Below are 17,217 nucleotides of genomic sequence, written 5' to 3'. Positions count from 1 at the left end.
TTTTTAGGGTTTTAAGGAACAAGACAGGGCATTCTCACAGGGTGGGGAAGGAGAGAACAGATACCCCAAAAAAGGCACTTCTGGGCTTGGGAAAAAACTTGTCCAGTCCCCTTAACACACCAAAGGATGGAAAATGCAAGAGACGGCAAGAGCCAATGAAGCACAAAAGATTTTATAGTTCAGGTAAGGGTGTGCAGCCCCCTGTCTTCTGGCTCCAGGACACTGCTATGTTCTGGGGCTGAGAAGTCACCCCACAGTTCTAGCTACAAATGAACTGCCGGATGAACTGTTCCAGCTTTTCCTGATTTTCCCGGCTGGTGAACGTAGGGGACAGGTAGAGCATGGGACCTGCAGGGCTGGGCATCTGCTGCAGCACCTGGGCCACAGGGAAGGGCTGTGAGCACTTACCATGGGGGCTGTGCCTGTCCCCCAGCACACTGCAAGTGAGCCTCGGGCCCCTTGGGCCTTGAGTGCAATTGTTGCCTCTTAAACCCAAGAGTAGGATGAGACAGTGGTTTAGGAGACCAAAAGGGCCAGGAAAACCACCCTATCTTCAACTACTGCCACCACGCCTATTCTGAGACACTAGGTAAACCCCAGGGTGGGCACAGCTAGGCTTCCCTGAGCAGCTCTATCGGTATAGAGATGGGAGGCACGAGGATGGTGAGACTGGCTCCTCTTACCCCCAGATCTCTGAAGGTCCAGATAGCACTGATGGCAAGATTTCGGTCTGCACACTCTGGAAGGAAGAGAGAAGTGAAGGCTATAGGGAGGAGCAGGGAACCACTGGGCGCAGGCTTCTCTTGTGCTGAAAGAAGGAACTAGCCAAGGCTAGGGCTCAGACTAGATGCAAAGACCCTCTCTCTACAACGCTTCTTCCCGGAGCTGCGATGTCACTGCCCAGCAGGGGGCAGCAGCCACCAGCAAACCCTTCCCTGCCTCTGGGGAGCCTGGGCTGGCTGCCTGGGACTCACCAAAGAACCCTTCCTCCTGGGCAGTGGCCTGCAAGAACTGCAAGAGCTGCTCCGTGTAGCCGGACTCTGGGAGAAAGAAGATGTGAGCCTGGGGCCCCTGCCCTGAGAGCTCTCAACCCCCCCTGTGGCTGGCCGGAGGGGGCACAGGCCTTACCCGTATCTGGCAGCTGTCCCCGGTGAAGGAAGGTGGCAGCCTGTGCAAAGGCCTTGAGCAGCGGGCTAAGCAGGCGGCAGAGGAAGAGGAAGAAGTCAGGGCAGCGTGACTGCTGACTGAGCTGGAGGGGGACAGACCAGAGTGAGGGCCATTCCCACTGGCTGCCTGCCTCCCCCACCCCCGATGTGGCTTCTCCCAACTTACCCTGAAGTACCGGCCCTCAGCCTCCTCGAAGTCGTCACTGTCACTATCAGTAAAGTCCCCACTCGGTTTCCACAGCAGCTTTGCACTTAAACGCTGCCGCCCTGTGTCACAGGCTGGCCGGGAGCCTGGGGTCTGGGAGCCGTGGGAGCCATTGGTCCCTGACAGGTTCAGCCCTGAGCCCCCCACTTCCCTAGACCAGGTACTTGGCAGACCAGGCATGTGGGGGTGAAACCAGTAAAAGCAGAACTAGGGAGCCCAAGACGACACCCAGGGCCACGCCAGACCATGGCACCTGCTGAGCCAACTTGCAGGGTGACAGGAAGTGAGCGCTGACCCTCAAGGGCCACAGTCTGTGGACAAGAACTGTAAGGGGCAGGAGACATGCAGAGGACCGCAGAGGTACAGTTGTCCAGTCCTGTCATGATAGGGCAGATAGGGCAAAGCCCGAGGCAAAGACTGGCAGAGGCAGGACCCAGGCCTCCCTGTCAGCCAGGCTAGGCGCACGCCCACCCCCACAGCACGCTGGGGCAGCTGTCACTCAGGGTGGGAGTAGGTGGCCAGGCCCCAGACTGGGGCTTTGTCTCCAGCCGCCCTTCCTACCTCCTCAGCAACCAGGAGCCCACACTGGATAAGACGGTCCAGCACTTCCTGACAGTAGCAGTAGGAAGACTGGCAGGGCTGAGGAGAAAAGCATTCTGTGGCCTCAGAACCAGGCAGCGGGCAAGGGAGACCTAACGCCACAGGAAGACTTAGGGGCCCGTGCCTGCCCAGTCCCTCCCCCTCCACAACCGACAGGGGAGGCCCAGGACCATGTGGGGCTGGGGGGAGAGGCCTGACCTGCAGCAGCAGCAGGTCCTGGGGCAGCAGGTGCAGCAGCAGCAGGATCTGGCGGTACAGCTCGTTCTGGCTCAGCAGCTCGATGCCCTGTAGCTCCCAGGGCCCCTCAGGCGGCACTCTGCCTGCCAGCAGCCCCCGAACAGCGCAGGCTGGGGGAGGAGAGGGCCGGCACGAGAAGGGCGGCCATTCGCCTCGCCCCTACACACGTCCCACCCAGCCCAAGCCCTGGGGACTCACCACCTACAGCTTCACTCAGGAAGGCAGGTAGCAGCTCGGCGCTCAGGCGTGCCAGGTGGGTGAGACCCGGGCCTGGCCGAGGAACTACCAGCAAGTCCCCCTGATGGACGCGCAGCAGGGCCACATGCGCCCGCAGCAGGCTCAGCGTGTGCCGCACAAGGCACCGCAACTGCCCCGAGAAGCCCACGTCAAAGCCACGCAGTAGCGTCTCCTCGGTCAGCCAGGAGAACTCCCCCAGAAGCTGGGACAGGAACACACCCTGGGGGCCAGGGTAGTACGGGGCTGAGCAGGAGGGCCACACCCCCTCCCCCAGCCCCCTACCACTCTGTCCCCTACCTTCTGATGCTTGAAGAGCAGCAGTGTTGCCATGATGGCCGTGCTCATCACTGCCGAGCTGGTCACACTGGCTAGGGTGGGAAATGCTGGTCAGGGCCCGAGGCCCAGGGGCCTAGTCCCTCCACCGCCCCAGCAAGTCTTCCTAGTCAAGAACATTCCTCCTGCACCCCACTGGCAGCAGCACCCCCCCCCAACTCTACCCTAGGCAAGGGGAGAGAAGGCCTGGTCCTTGAGTGCCACCGTTCCCTGTGGAAAACCAACATTTATCAAATACACGATGGGAGCTCAGGGACCTTCCCTGCCTCTCACAGGCCCACTCACCCCCACGGTCTCTGCCACAGAAGGGGCACTCAAAGAGTAATAAAGAGAATTTCGTTAATACAGTGTCTGGTACAGAGGGTGCTCTTAAGTCCCTTATGTGCATAATTCCATGCAACTGACATCCCCTTCATTTACAACTAAGGAGACCAGGCTGAAGTGGTGAGCCTAAGGCAGGGCCAGGTATGGCCTCGGGTAGGTGGCTCATCTGGCCAGCTCCCCCTGCACAGTGCACCCTCCACAGCTTCGCCAGCCTATCATCTAGTGGCTCCCTCAGGTTCTCCCTGGCTGCCCTGCTTCCCGGGAGCAAGGTGGGTTCCACTCCTCTTCACATGTCCCAAATGGGCCACACAGGAGTGGAAGTCAGGTGCAGAAACCCATTTGGAAAGGAGGGCTTTCCAAAGACTAGCTGACCCAGTAGAAAGAATGCTCAGAAGCTACCCCCCCTCCAAGGCTCAGACCTAGCTCCCCCTCACCATTCAGGACATGACGACTCAGCCTCCTGACCAGGAGCTGGTCCTCTTCCTTAAATGCCAGAAGGGGCCCAGTTGCTGGAGTCCACTCCTGCTCCTTCTCAGTGTCTGGGACAATAGTACTGGGATAGAGACATAGATCACAGGATAAAGGGACCAAACCTCAGAACAGTTGTGGGGAAGCCCAGAGCTTTCTCAAAGGTGAGGGTGTTTCCCCATGCCCATTCCCAAGGCAAGAGGTGGCCCATGTAACCCTAGCCCTTTCCAGGTCTGTGTGCCATGTCCCAGTCAGATTATAGGCAAGGAGAGGTGCCTGGCTCTGTTCTAGATGACCCATGGATAGCTGGAGAGGGAAGGCTGGAGCTGGTGATGAGTTTGTGGGTATGGGGAAAGAGGGTGCCAGGTCACAAGCTGGGGCTGAAGGGCTGCCTGCCTTGCCCCCGAGACCCACACACAACCGTGTCCCTACCATTGGCCCAGCACGATGGGCTGCAGCAGCTGCTCCAAGGTCTCCCTGCTGCCCCAGCAGCTTCTGGCGTTGATGGTGTATTCCTGCCCAGGACAAGGCTTTTAGGTGGCCTGCCCTGGCCCACCAGGAAACCTGCACACAGCCCACCTGAGGTAGGCAAGACTATCCCTGCAGAGGCTCTGAGGGCCAGGCTGCCAGAAGCCCCGGGACAGACCTCAGGCAGTCCCAGCCTTGTCCAGCAGGCTGCATACCTGTAGGGAGAAGGGCTGGGCCAGGTGCACACGGACACAGACCCTGGGGCTGTAGCCCCAGCCTCGTAGGCTCCGCAGGACAGCCAGTACTCCTGTCCACAACCCCAGTGGGGCCAAGGCCTGCAGGGAGGGAGGAGCTGAGTGAGCAAACTGCCTAGGGGCACTATTTTCTGCTGTTTTTTTGTGGGGTTTTTTTTGACAGAGGCACCGTGAGAGTAGGAACACAGCAGGGGGAATGGGAGAGGGAGAAACAGGCTTCCCGCAGAGCAGGGAGCCCGATGCAGGGCTTGATCCCAGAACCCTGGGACCATGACCTGAGCTGAAGGCAGACGCTTAATGACTGAGCCACCCAGGCGCCCCTTCTGCTGTTTTATCTTGGGCCCCAACTGGTGCATGACCATGGCCTCTTCAAGCTTATTTTCTCATCCATGAAACAGGAGAAATCCCTCTCTAGCTGGGTCTTTAGAAGATGAAATGACTGGATAAGTCTAAGTGCCTTGGCAAGTGCCCCAGGATGATGACTGGAGGGGTAGAATTCCTTTACATTCCCCTTAACTCTAACCCTAAGAGAAGCTGGCCAGAGAACATAGTAATGTGTCTCCACTCTAGAGATGGTGTCCACTTGGAGTCCTCGGGGGCAGGACTCACATGGTATACATCACAGGGTGCATCTGGAACCAGGTCATAGGTGGTAGCCACTGGAACTAGCATGGCATCTGGGATGACGCCCACCTGGACAGCCTGTACCACCAGTCCCAGCCAGGTCTGGCCCAGGGCTGACAGCCGAGGCCCCTGGGCCCCAGGATGCTCCTCCAGGAATATGAGCAAGGGCTGCCTGCTGACCAACAGCTGCTCCATAGCCTGGAAGGGGGTTGGGGGAGGCAGGTATCAAGGCCAGAGCAGCAACAAGCCCCTGTACCCTGGTCTGGCCCCAACCGTACCACTGGGGGCACTTACGGCATGGACCACAGCCCTTGCAAGGACCCCCTCAGGGCTGTCCAGGGTGAGGTTGGCCTCTGGGGGCAAGAAAAGCCCCCCAAGCTTCTTCAGCAGAGCTCTGTGGGGCATAAGGCAAAGCTTGATGAATGAAGGGGCTCAGGAGATGGGACCAGGCAGGCTAGTGAGAACCTTGGCCCACCAGGGCCAGCCTGGGTCCTGCCTGAACACTCCGAAGCCAGGCATGGCCCTAAGGCTCATAGCTGACCCTTCACCTGAGCCCCACAGGCTGAGATGACAGAGAGTTGGAAGCAGAAAGACCACGAAGAGGGCCTCTGGGGAACTGCTGCCAGCAACACGCCCGTACACATCCCCACACACCGCTACCCCAGATGGGGTCTTCTCCCCGGTATGTCTAGGGGCACAAGGCTTTTACCTGAGGGTGGGGGAGCAGGTGCGGGAGTCCCAAACCACACGGAGCACACCCAGGCCTTGGGAGAGCAGCACAAAGGGCAGCAGGACCCCATCCAGGAGTGACTTGTGGGTAGAGAGGAGGACAAGCGGCAAGCCCTGCTTGGGAAGAGCCAGAGGGAAGTGCCAATCCGCCCCCACCCTGAAGATATAGGAAGCTGAAATCCAGCACCTCCAGACCCAGGGCAGCCCCAGAGGGAGGGAGGGTTCAGCTGAGCAGTTCTTCCTCTGAGCACATTTCCCAAAAGTAGAGGAGCTCTGTCAACAACTTTTAAGGTAATGGTTAAGACCATGATGAAAAGACGTTAGAGGGAGCCCCATGGGAGCAAGACCGTGAGACACGAAGAGAAGGTCGTCAAAGAGCAGTGGATTTTTCCCACCAGCTGATGGGGCTGGTCCCAACTTAGGGCTTGGCCTAGCCTCTGCTCCTCCGTTCCCGCCATCCCCAACCCAACGGAAGGCGGGCCTTACTGCCTGCGAGGCCTTGTGGACCATCTTCATCTGGCCCTTGTGGAGCTGCACGTTCAGGAAGACACAGTTCAGGAACCGCAGCAGTGCCCAGCTGAACAGCCTGGAGAGTGACACCCAGTCTGAGGTGTGTAAGGGCCCCGCCCATGAGTCAGGGCCCGCGGCACCTCAGGAAGCTACCCAGCACTCCTGTAAGGCAAGTGCTATTACTGTCCCCACTTTATGGAAGAAGGAAGTGAGGCCTGGGCAGGTTACAGAAGCTGCTGAGAAGCAGTAGAGAAAGCTAAGAAGTGGTGATGTGGAGGCTGGAAGGCAGGCCTGACACCAAAGCCCATGCCTATAAGGTGCTGTTACTTTCCCAAGATCTCACGGTGCAACTGCCTCGAATTAGCTTCAGAGCACCTCCCTGCCTCCATTGACCGTAAAAGAAATTAGAGGACCAAGACTCTCTCCAGGCATAACCCAGCCTGGGTCTTTGAAAACTGCTGGGAAAGGTGAAATACAAAGGAGGGAGTTAGTGATACAAAAAGGGGATAACTAAAAGGGCCAAGTCTCTGAGGAGGCATTCCCCAGAGGCCCAATGGAGGAGGACTGGTGTTGAATGAGGACAGAAGTGTAGATGCAAGTTGCACAGAGATGTCGTGGACAAGCAGCACGCCCTCGTCCAATGGCTTCTACTTCTCCATGAAGCATGAGATGGGGCCATCAGTTAACAGTGGGTAAATCTGAGAAGCAGCAGTCTGGATCAGAGTCTTGGCAGATGCTGTATGCCTCTTTGAAAATCTCATAAAGGAAACATTTGACTGCTTAGGTACAGAGAAGGCAGGTAGCTGGGTTCAAACAGAACCAGTGACTCCTTCCCAAGGACATCATCATCACGATGAGCCCTGGAATCGAAGCAAGACCAGGAGAGAAGACAAGACGAGAGGGGGGCTGATGGCTGGTGTAAAGGTGGTCAGGTCAAGGGACTGTAAGTCTCAGCAAAGTCAAAGAATTGTCACATGGAGGGCTGGTCAAAGTTACCAACAACCTCTACTTCCTGTCCTAACTAAGCAGTTGACCACTGAGCACTTTCAAGACAGCTGTGCCTTCTTTCCCTCAGTGACTCATTCATCTCTTGGTTTTAAATATCTATATGCTAAAGCTTTGCAAACCTATGTTCCTGGCCTCTACCTCTTCTGAGTTCCAGACTCATGAGCAATTGCCTCTTCAGGGTCTCCACCAACACATGAGGTATCTGAAACTCTATGGCCAAGGTATCCTTTGTGGGCCAAACTCACTCCTCCCCAAGCCTGCCCCCTCCATCCACACCACCAGGTGCTCTGCCAAAACCCTGGCTCTCCCATGATTTCTCCCTTTCCCCTCATTGCCCCCACCCTCACCCTTCAACCCATCAGTGACCTATTAATTTCACATTGGTCTTTCAATCCATTTTTCCAACCCCCACTGTCACCACCACATGCCTCATCATGGCATCTCACCTGGACTAACAAAGCTTCCCAGATGGTCTTCTGTTCTCTGCTCTTGATCCAATTCACCTTGTTAGCATTTCCTGCTTAAAACCTTTCCACTGGTTTTCACTGCACTTAGAAATCAAATCCAAACTTCTAAAATGGCCGTGCATATCTTGTCCCTTCTACCTCTCAATTTTGTCTCCGACAGCTCTCTCACTCACTCGCCAGCTTCCAACCACAGCTTCGTGAGCAAAAGTGGCCATTTCCTATGGCCATAGCTCATGCTATTCCCTCTAGTAGGATTGTTCCCTCCATCCTTGCTCAAGTTTGACTCCTTTCCCCCTTTTGTCCCTGTCTTACAAGTCTACTCCTCCCCCCATACCTATTTTCAATCTTAACCCTTGTTCTGTCCTTCTTACAGCCATATGTTTACTCTGCCCTGTGTATCCCTCCATTCTTCAGGAACAAGGCCCTGCATCTAAGAGGAGCTCAGACTTGGGCCAGATGAGTGCAGGAGGGAGCATAGGGGCCTATAAGATGGGGAAGCAGCCACCTCACCTCTCTCCATAGGAACCTGATCTGGGGAGAGGAAGAAGGATGGAGAGGGAACTGGAGTCTGGGCCACAACCAGGGGTTCCTGGGGTGACCCCCAAGCCCCTACCCCCAGAACAGACAGACAACACCAGGCCAGTGTTGAATGGTGTTGAGAACCTAGGCTGGAAGCTGGCTCAGATCAGAGCCTTACTCCATACTGACTAGTCCCATCAAGGAGCCAGCTGTCCTTGAAAGAGATCACAATGTCCAGATCAGGGGCTCCCTTCAGGCTCTCTGGTAAACACACCATCCAACTTCCCAGGAGGGGAGTCCAGTCTTTCCCCAAACCTAGCCAACACCCACTCTCCAGAACGGCAGAGGCCCCAGCCCAGAAAAGAGTGCCCCTACCAGTTACCTGAGCAGGAAGGGATGGATTGGAGCCTGGATATGGCCCAAGATGCGCTGTACCTCTTTCTTCACAAGGCCTGGTACCTGGCCTTCCCCAGCCCCTCCTGGGACCCTCCCTGAGATGACATTCTGCACCCTGTGGTGTGAGGGGGAGTGGTGTCAGGCTGGGGCAGGCCTAAGATCTCTCAGGTAACTTCCCTCAGCACCACAGCATCCCCAGAACACAGACTCCAGTATTTATCCTCCATCTTTAAGGAAGGGCCCCAGCAAAGCTAACAGTCTAGAAGCCAGCCCTCTAAACCACCCCTGCCTAGAATGCTGGTCATCCCTTCAAGGGTCTCAAAAGTGCCAGCCAGACTCCAATCCCTGCTTCCTCACCGAGTGCTTTCCATGATCTTCTGTGGGGCATCTTGACAGGGTGGTATGCGCTGCTCCAGTGACCATAAGAAATAGCAGAGCCTCCGAACCAGCCAGCCCCGAAACCTGGACACAGCCCCCAGAGCAGGGAGGGTGGTGATCTTTCAGAGGGCCCATACCCCAGTAGGGTCTACAGAGGGTATTCCACCAGGAAGGGATCACACCTGAGTCCCATGGCCTGGGAACACCTGAGCTTGGCTTATCATGGAGCAGGAAGAAGCAGCACTTGCCCATCTGTGCCCCATTCCCTCCCCTCTCCCTGAGTGGGATACAGGTTTAGGGCCTGACACACAGTGGGCAATCCATAAATGCTCAGAGAAGAAACTGCAGGAGAGCTCCCAGCCTGCCTCTCCCCACCTGCGGGTATGGAGCAGAGGGCAGGGGCCCTTCTTTTTCCACCAAAGGAAAAACTAATGACACCACAAAATAGGGCCCCAGCAGCCCTGCACCCAAAGACCCTGCCCACCGCCCTCCCCCCAGTTCCCAGCCCTGACTACCTGGTGTTCTCCTCCTTCACCAGGACCACATTGCAGAAGCCTAGATCCATTATGCTTCTGTGGAAGAGGGACTCCTGCAGGAGAGGGGCCAGAGACAGTATGTCCCTGGGGGCCTTAACAAACCAACACAGGAGAGCCCCCACTCTATATTCTGTAGGCTTTGCCTGACGGGAGTATTGAGTATCCCAGGAGACAAAATTATAGTACAGCATTTCACTTCTCAGATCCCAAGACTCACTCAAGAGAAAGGGTCCCCTAGTCAAAATGGAAGTGCTGCATGCTCTACAGAATCCCCCTCGTGGAGAGTAGCATATAGTCTCTGAGAAGTTCTCTTGTCAACAGCAGAGGACACGTAGCCTGGATCTCTGCCAGGACCCTGGGGCTCATCAGCACCAGCACATGGTATGGACGCATGAGGTCTTCAAGCATGTGTTGAGTGCTGTGTGACTTTAAGTGGGCAGTGTCCCCAGAACTGAACAAGACTCATGCAGACCTGGCCAGACCCCAGCCCTCTGGCCATGCCCCATCTCCTCTCTCTGCACTACCCCGCCCAACTCTTGAAGGCCTGGAAGCCAGCCCTGACCAACAACACAACCAACACCAGTGTATCCATTCCCCTGAAAGACCAGAGCACAGGCATGGGTGAAGGAGAGCTGAACATAAAGAAAGCTGCTTCCCAGAGCCATGGCTCCCATAGTCAATTTCCCCAAGCTTCCCTGGTGGGGCCCAGCCCTACCATCACTCACCCAGCTCTTGGGAGTGCAGGTTTGGCAGCAGCGACCCACAAAGGGACGATATTTCCCCAAGAATGGGGTAACAGCCTCCAGCTTCATCCCAAAGCCTGAGGACCACAAGCTGGTCTGGAAAAGGGTCACAGAAAGAAATTAGAGGACTCAAAATCCTTGGCAGAGGGAAGGGGGCTCCAGAAGTGAGGGGGCACAGAAGGGGAGGTGAGAGGACAGAAGGTATTTTGGGAATGGGAGGGGCCACATTACCTCCTGGCTGTTCTGGGTGTTCCTCTGCTGGGTTTGGAGTCTGGCTTCCAAAATGGTATCCATGGGGGCCTATAAAATCTGGGAACTAGCCACTTCTCCCTCTCTCTCTCTCTCTCTCTCTCTCTCTCCACAGGAACCCGACCTGGGGAGAGGAAGAAAGATGGAGGGGGAACTGGAGTTTGGGGAACAACAAGGGGTCCTGGAGTGACCCCCCGCCCTCAAGTCCTCAACCCCAGGACAGACAACACCCAAGCCAGCAGTGGTGAGAAGCTGGGCTGGAAGCTGGCTCAGATCAAAGCCCCACCCCGTACCCGACATGTCCCATAAAGGAGCAGATGTCCTCAAAAGGTTTCAGTGTCCAGATCAGGGGCTCCCTCAGGCTTACATGAAGGGGATCGGCTATCTTATCATCAGCAGCCACCCTGCCATCTCACAGCACAGATGGGGGCTATAATGGAGACTGAGACCCCTTCTGTGCACAGGGAAAGAACAAGGCTGGATTGGCATGAAGGAAGCATCAGACTGCCAAAGAGGAACAGGACCATCGCCACAAGGCCACCAGGTCCTGCTCAGCGGCTCTTCTCCCTTGCACAAGACAGCACTTTATCCATCCAATCATTATAGGAATGTGGGCATAGGGTATGAGGTAGGGGGATAGTTGGGAGGATCAGAACAGAGAAATGCCACACAGACCTGTTCCCAAGGAATGCACATCTGGTTGGGGACAAGATAGAGTTTTCCAAAGTGGATCCCATCCCCTTTAACTCAGTACTCTCCACAAAAGCTCCCACTTGGTATCTCCTCAGCCCCTCCCTCCCTCCACAATATTCCCCTGAACTAACAAACATCTATCTTCCACAAAACAACACTGAACCCCTCCCAGCCTAGAAACTGGACGCTAAAAACCCCTCTACCCTGATTTCTCACCATGTCCCTGGGTAGGCTGATCCAATTATTTATGTTACCCCACCACACAATGTACATACCCATGTGGAAGTGCCTTCTCCCTTCCCCGCCATCCCACCAAATTTTGTCCAGGGCTCTAAATCCATGATGCCTCTGGATCACCCTCTAGTTTTTTCCTCTCTTCCTTGGTTCCCCCAGCCCAAGCTTGCTGGGCAAGAAGCCTCCTCCAGGATCGAAGTTTCATTTCCCCACATCATCTGAAAGTCTCCTGGGGGCAAGGGCTGCAGTGGACACATCTCCACAGGCGCAGCAGTCAGCCCTGCACAGAGGAGGGATCCAGGAAGTGCTAGATGAGACTGTAACTCCCCCTCCCAGAGTTCCTCTGGGTCTCTCCTCCTCTCCCCAATTAGCACAGTTTAGAACTATGAAGCCAAGAGGATCGAAATTCCTTCAGTGCACAAGGTCTGCTAGACCTATTCCAAATGCACTTCCTACTTTGAAAAACGTCTCACAGCCCCACTCACAGACATTTGGCACAGAGTCCCCAAGCTGAGGCTGCAATTTGAGGGGTTCTGCCTCCTTTGCAAGGAGGATGCCTGCTCCCCAGCCTCAGACCACCCCCTCAGACCACTCTCAAAATCTAACCCCATTAAAGCTGTGCTAACCCTGAAGGGGCAGCGTAAAAGACAAAGCAAGGGGGTAACTCCCATTCACCAACTGAGTCAACTACTCAGCTTATAAGATCCAGAGGTCAGTTCTGGGGTAGATCTTTCTAGGGCTCAATTCCCCCAAATTGAGGGGGTAATCTCTGTCGTCTGTAGCTCCTGCCTGGACGCCCCCTCCTCCTAGGACACCTAAAGCGGAGGTGGCAAACTGGCATCCCAAAGGCCAAATGTAGTTCATATATGTATTTTCTTTAGCCACACAATACTTTAAAACTTGATGAGTTAACCTCAACATTTAAGACTAGTGAGCGTGTTTTATTAGAAATAAGGGGTTTCCAGCTGTTGTTATTAAAGACAAAAACAAAACCCCAAAACCTGAGACCTACACCTCTGGCTGGCACCGCCCCCCCCCCCCGGGGCTGGCTGGAGCCCCGCAGCAAATGCCTTCCCATTTGCCACATCAACGACACCTGATGCCCAGCCCGTGGGCGCAGCGGGGTCTGCGGCCCCTCCTCACGGGATAACATCCAAACCTGGTCCCTGTCTGGAATGTCCGTTCCCTACAAAGAACCGCGGCTTGAACATGGCGTGCCGGGGGGGGGGGGGGGGGGGGGGGGCTCGGAACTCAGGCCCCTCACCAGACTCCCGGCAAGCGTTCCTTGAGTTGGCCCCGGACAGAAGAAAAGGCGCCTGCGCCAGTGTCGAACGTCGGACTGGACGCCTCCCCTGGGTCTAGGCTGACGGGAGGCCCGACACACCCCACAGAGGGACGCATTTGCTCGGCAGGCCCTGCAAGGTCGGCACTCCGTCCAACCCTTGCCAACCCCCAGAAAGGTCGTCCAAGCTGGCTCCCAAACTGGGAAGGCCCCTGGCCCATCCTAGGCCTGGTCCGACCTGGCCCGGAGCGGGAGCAAACCCACGGTTCTCACCTCACACCCGCCGCCAACTCCCGCCAAAGCAGCTACCAGCGAGACGGCCGGAAGGCGCGAAGGCACCGGCTGGCGAGCTTTGCGTTCCCGGCTAAAAGAAAGCTCCGCTTAACCAATTGGGACGCGCGCCGGGCTCGAAGTCCCGCCCCCTGGCGCCCCGCACAACGCCGCGCCGTGCGCTACGTGGCCACGTGGCCCGTGCTGTGGGCGGGCGGGACGAGCTGACTGCACGCAGGGCACAGGCGCAGTAGGTGCGCAGCAGGGTGAGTGCTGGCCCCTGTTCGCCCTTCCCGGCAGGCCGTGCGGTTTCGTGGGAACCCATGGAGATGTCCTTGAGATCCGGGGGTACCCGAAGGTTGAACGAGGAGTCATGGCAACCAGGTTCTAATGAAAGAGTTTCTTTCCCAAGATACACATGGCCTCCCAGCTGGAGTTCAGAGTCTAGCAAAATTCTGAGTTGGGAACATTTACAAAAGAGAGAGAACCACCAAGAGCGGGTTATAGATCGTGGGAAAACAAGTCAGGCCTCCCCAGTGTCATTTCCCTCCTTGGTTAGAACTCTAGAGCTGGCCCTGTGACCAGTGTGTTTATTGGTGTGGTTATTTGGTAAATACCCGAGTCCTGTCTTGACCCTAAGCTCCAGGTGAATGAAGACTGTATTGGTTCATTCATCTTTTGACTGTCCCCAACACACAGCAGGGGAGCAGCAAGGAGCAGGCAAACCATATAGAATAAATGAGGGAAGGAATGACTGCTGTGTTCCGGCACTGCCCCCCATGTAATGAGCTCACTTGTCACACAAGAGAATCCCACAGTTTCAGAACATTGTTGGCACTGCATGAGCAAAACCACATGGAAGCCTGGGTGGGCAGGAGAGACAGTGGTTCACATCCCTCCCTCCTTGACTCACCGCCCATGATGTGACTGCCCCTATCATCCCCTCCAGGGTGTAGCCATCTTAATAGCTTCTTTGTGCCACTTTGTGTGTAGCTACCCAGGCCATATTTTTTGTGTCCATTGACTTTAACCCAGGTTGGCGGTGTCTGGTCAGCACTTGCAAAATCCATGTTTTCCATCTTACTTGCTTTTTTATCTAGGTACACTGGCCACAACTAGACCCCGAGATTCTGAAGCTGAAACAAAACAAAAACAAAACCGCCTTTATTTACAAGTTGTGAGTTGCCTCCTAAGAGTACAGACCTGAATTTACCTGACACTCCCCTTGTTCTGGGAACACTATCTGTACAGGCAGTTGAATTTCACGGTTGTCTGAGGTAGGTTCCCACCTGTCCTTCCGAGGGACATTTATTGTTGAGACGTAGCCCCAAGCATCCCCAAGATGCTTCAGACTGAAAAGTTGCACAGATTGTGATAGCAGAAACCAGGTGTGTCAGCAAGCAGAGTTCTGTTCTCGGTCATGTTGCTTCTTTGGAAGAAATGTGTTTTGCTGTAATTTGGACATTTGAAAAGAAGCATCACCTCTCAAACCTGGATCGGAGTTGGGGTATTGAGGATTCAGTGGGCTCTTCTTCAAGACGGTGCAGACAACCTGGGGCTGCCATGCAGCCAGAACTGCAGGCCAGGGGCCGTGGAGAATGACTGTGGCTGGCCTGACCTTGGGAGAAACAGAGAAGTTCATTTGGGCTTGGCCCCACCCAATCGGGACTGGAACTCAGGAGCCCCACCCTGGGTTCAGGCCAGATCACATCACCCAGCATGTCCTGATGCGTGTAGCTAATTCCCTTGGCCCAGAGAGACAAAGGCCCTCCCCGTGGTTGGCAGCCCTCTGGTGTTCCCTGAATGAGATGGGCCTTCCTGCTGTATATCATCTGGCAAAGAGAACTTAGGCTGGCATTCATCTGGGCAAAGAGGCCCTGGCACCTCTCTCTTGGGCTCACCAGGGGGTTTGGAGAAAGGACCCCTTTCTCTTTTTTTTTTTTAAAGATTTTATTTATTTATTTGATAGAGAGCACAGATAGGCAGAGTGGCAGGCAGAGGGAGAAGCAGGCTCTCCACTGAGCATAAAGCCCGATGCGGGGCTCGATCCCAGGACCCTGGGATCATGACCTGAGCTGAAGGCAGACGCTTAACCGAATGAGCCACTCAGGTGCCCCCAAGGACCCCTTTCTCAAATTACCACCACCCTCCTTCTCCCTCCTCCCCCGTCTAGGAGCTCAGCACAGCCACCTTTAGAGGTAACCATTGGTTGTGCTCTGTGTTGTACTTCCCTTCCACTATTCCAGAACCTTCCTTAAAGTCTTGTTAAATATTGCAGTAAAACACACAGCTGAGAATGGAGAAGAGGAATCTAGGTACTGGTGGCTGGAAAGTGGGAAAATGGATGCTGGGAGGCTGCAAACAGATGCTCACCGCACAGGCCACTTGCTCCCTGGCTAAGGTTGGCAGCTCTGTGGAGAAAACTTGAGCCAAGAAGCTGAGGTGGGGGATGGGGAATGGGGAGTGGGAATATGAAGTCCTTGTATAATAATAGGAATCTGGGATTCTGTGAAGACCAGAAACAGCGTGAAAAGTTAAGGAGTGGATGGCCTGAGGGAGGAGGATGTTTTGTGTTACAGGGCTCTGTCCTCCACCCCATCATCTTTATCAACGGCTTGAATATTGACCCAGAAGGCACATTTGGCATTCTAGAAGATGCCATAAAACAATAAGGAATAAAGGTTATTTGCTGACAGAATTAGGACTCAAAGAGATTCTGAGAAAAGGGAAATTAGGACCAAAAAGAGCCCCATCCCAAAATTGTCTAGTGATCCTGAGGAATGACAGTCAAGTAGAATGAGCAGAAAGCTGGACTTGTGGTGGTGGTCTCTGTTCAATGGGACTCTTTTCCTTTCCACTGATTGTAATTCAAATCCAAGCCAAAAGATAATGGGGTGGCTCACATAACTAGAAAGTGTAGGTGTGCTAACTTCAGGCATGGCTAGATCCAGTGATCAAACAATGTTGTCAGTCTCTGATTCTCATGTGTCTGTACTACTTGTCTCTGATTGGTTTTATTCTTCCTTATAGCTCTCTCCTATACCGAGATGACAGCCAGCAACCCAAGACTTACACCCACTTGCCTTAGCAACCTTAGAAAGAAATGTATGTCCCCCAACATCCATATGAAAACCCCAGGGAAGACTCTGATTGGTCCTGCTAGGATTGTCTGCCCGCCCTCTGGTCCAATCACTGCCTAGGGAGTATGGTGCCATATTGGCTCCACATAGACCACTGCCCCCTTTCCCTAACTTTGCGAAGTGAAGGGAACACCATGATTGACTACCACAGCAGGAGTGGGATGTGGAGACGTTGGTTCCCTCAGGGAAGGGGTGCTGGCTGACAAAAGCAACATGCCCATCATGGTTTCTGCTGCTGACTTGCCAACACTAGGCTGGACCATTTGTCTGGTCTCTGCTGTGTTCCAGGGCCCAGCACTGTGGATTCTGGATAAATCTTTGTTGAGTGATTAGTGAACTTCCTTCTCTGTGGACCTTAGTTCTCTTCTTCTATTGAATGGGAATAATAATCTACTTACTTCACATGGTTGGAATGTGGCTCAGGAAGACTGGAGTGGATGGGTTTGGAAAAGCATGATCAGTCCTCTAAACATCATTGATGGTGGTGAACCAGCCAGTGCCATCATGTGTTGCTGGCCAGGGCAACCGTGGGGAAAGCCAGGAGTTATTCTGTTGTTCTATGATCCCCTCTCCAGGAGAGCTCAACCCTTCTGGGTGGGAAGCTCAACTTCCCAGCATATGCATTTCCTCCATCATACTTGGGTTTTGTCTACCCAGAGAACATAGGTTCTGTAACAGGGTGTTTCCTTCCTATTGCCCAGCTTGGCTAGGAATGGAGGGAGTGGTGCTGAGGAACATTCCAGACCCATTCTTTCTTCCTCCTTGGAGATTTTCTCCCTAGCATTGATTTAGCAAACTCCATCCATTGCTTGCTAATTGCTAGGTGGGAGCAAAGTGTGGGTGTAGACACCCTCCAAGCAGAGTCATCTCATGCTCTTGGGAGGGGTGGCCAAATATATGGCGATGTTACTTCTCCCTAAGTTAATCTATAATGTCATTGTAATCCAAATAAAAACTCCAGCTATGAAAACTTACTCTGAAATGTGTGAGGAGGAATAAAGGTCTACAGATGCCTAAGTAAAAGGTGGGTGGGCAGGAATCTCCCTCTTCCAAATATTCAGGCATACTATAATGACATTGTTTAAAAACAAAGAAAAAAAAAATCCAGTATGGTGTTAGAGAAAGAATAGACAAGCCATGGAGAGTG

At 54.5% G+C, this 17,217-nt stretch overlaps 1 protein-coding gene across 6 annotated transcripts; it reads right to left on the bottom strand.

The window, feature by feature from the left end:
• Positions 1-72: 72 nt before the first annotated feature.
• Positions 73-10,496, bottom strand: GPAT2 (glycerol-3-phosphate acyltransferase 2, mitochondrial). Of its 6 annotated transcripts, none has more exons than XM_032410415.1 (21): positions 10,434-10,496; positions 10,185-10,298; positions 9,439-9,512; positions 8,903-9,007; positions 8,532-8,660; positions 6,132-6,231; positions 5,626-5,759; positions 5,211-5,310; positions 4,902-5,114; positions 4,254-4,373; positions 4,003-4,085; positions 3,537-3,655; positions 2,743-2,813; positions 2,407-2,665; positions 2,170-2,318; positions 1,933-2,010; positions 1,333-1,464; positions 1,129-1,249; positions 975-1,040; positions 684-739; positions 73-376 (listed from the first exon to the last, which is right to left on the bottom strand). In XM_032410415.1, the coding sequence occupies exons 1-21, from the start codon at positions 10,494-10,496 to the stop codon at positions 260-262; spliced, it is 2,403 nt and encodes an 800-aa protein (XP_032266306.1). In that variant the 3' UTR covers positions 73-259. The 6 variants fall into 6 exon arrangements, with proteins under 6 accessions (XP_032266306.1, XP_032266307.1, XP_032266309.1 ...); XM_032410416.1 differs by having other exon boundaries at positions 2,407-2,647; XM_032410418.1 differs by lacking the exon at positions 4,902-5,114.
• Between the last annotated feature and the right edge of the window lie 6,721 nt (positions 10,497-17,217).

This window comes from Phoca vitulina, unplaced genomic scaffold, assembly GCF_004348235.1.
Source record: "Phoca vitulina isolate PV1807 unplaced genomic scaffold, GSC_HSeal_1.0 scaffold12, whole genome shotgun sequence".
NCBI classification, from domain to species: Eukaryota; Metazoa; Chordata; class Mammalia; order Carnivora; family Phocidae; genus Phoca; species Phoca vitulina.
This window is presented reverse-complemented; position numbering and strand designations above follow the sequence as displayed.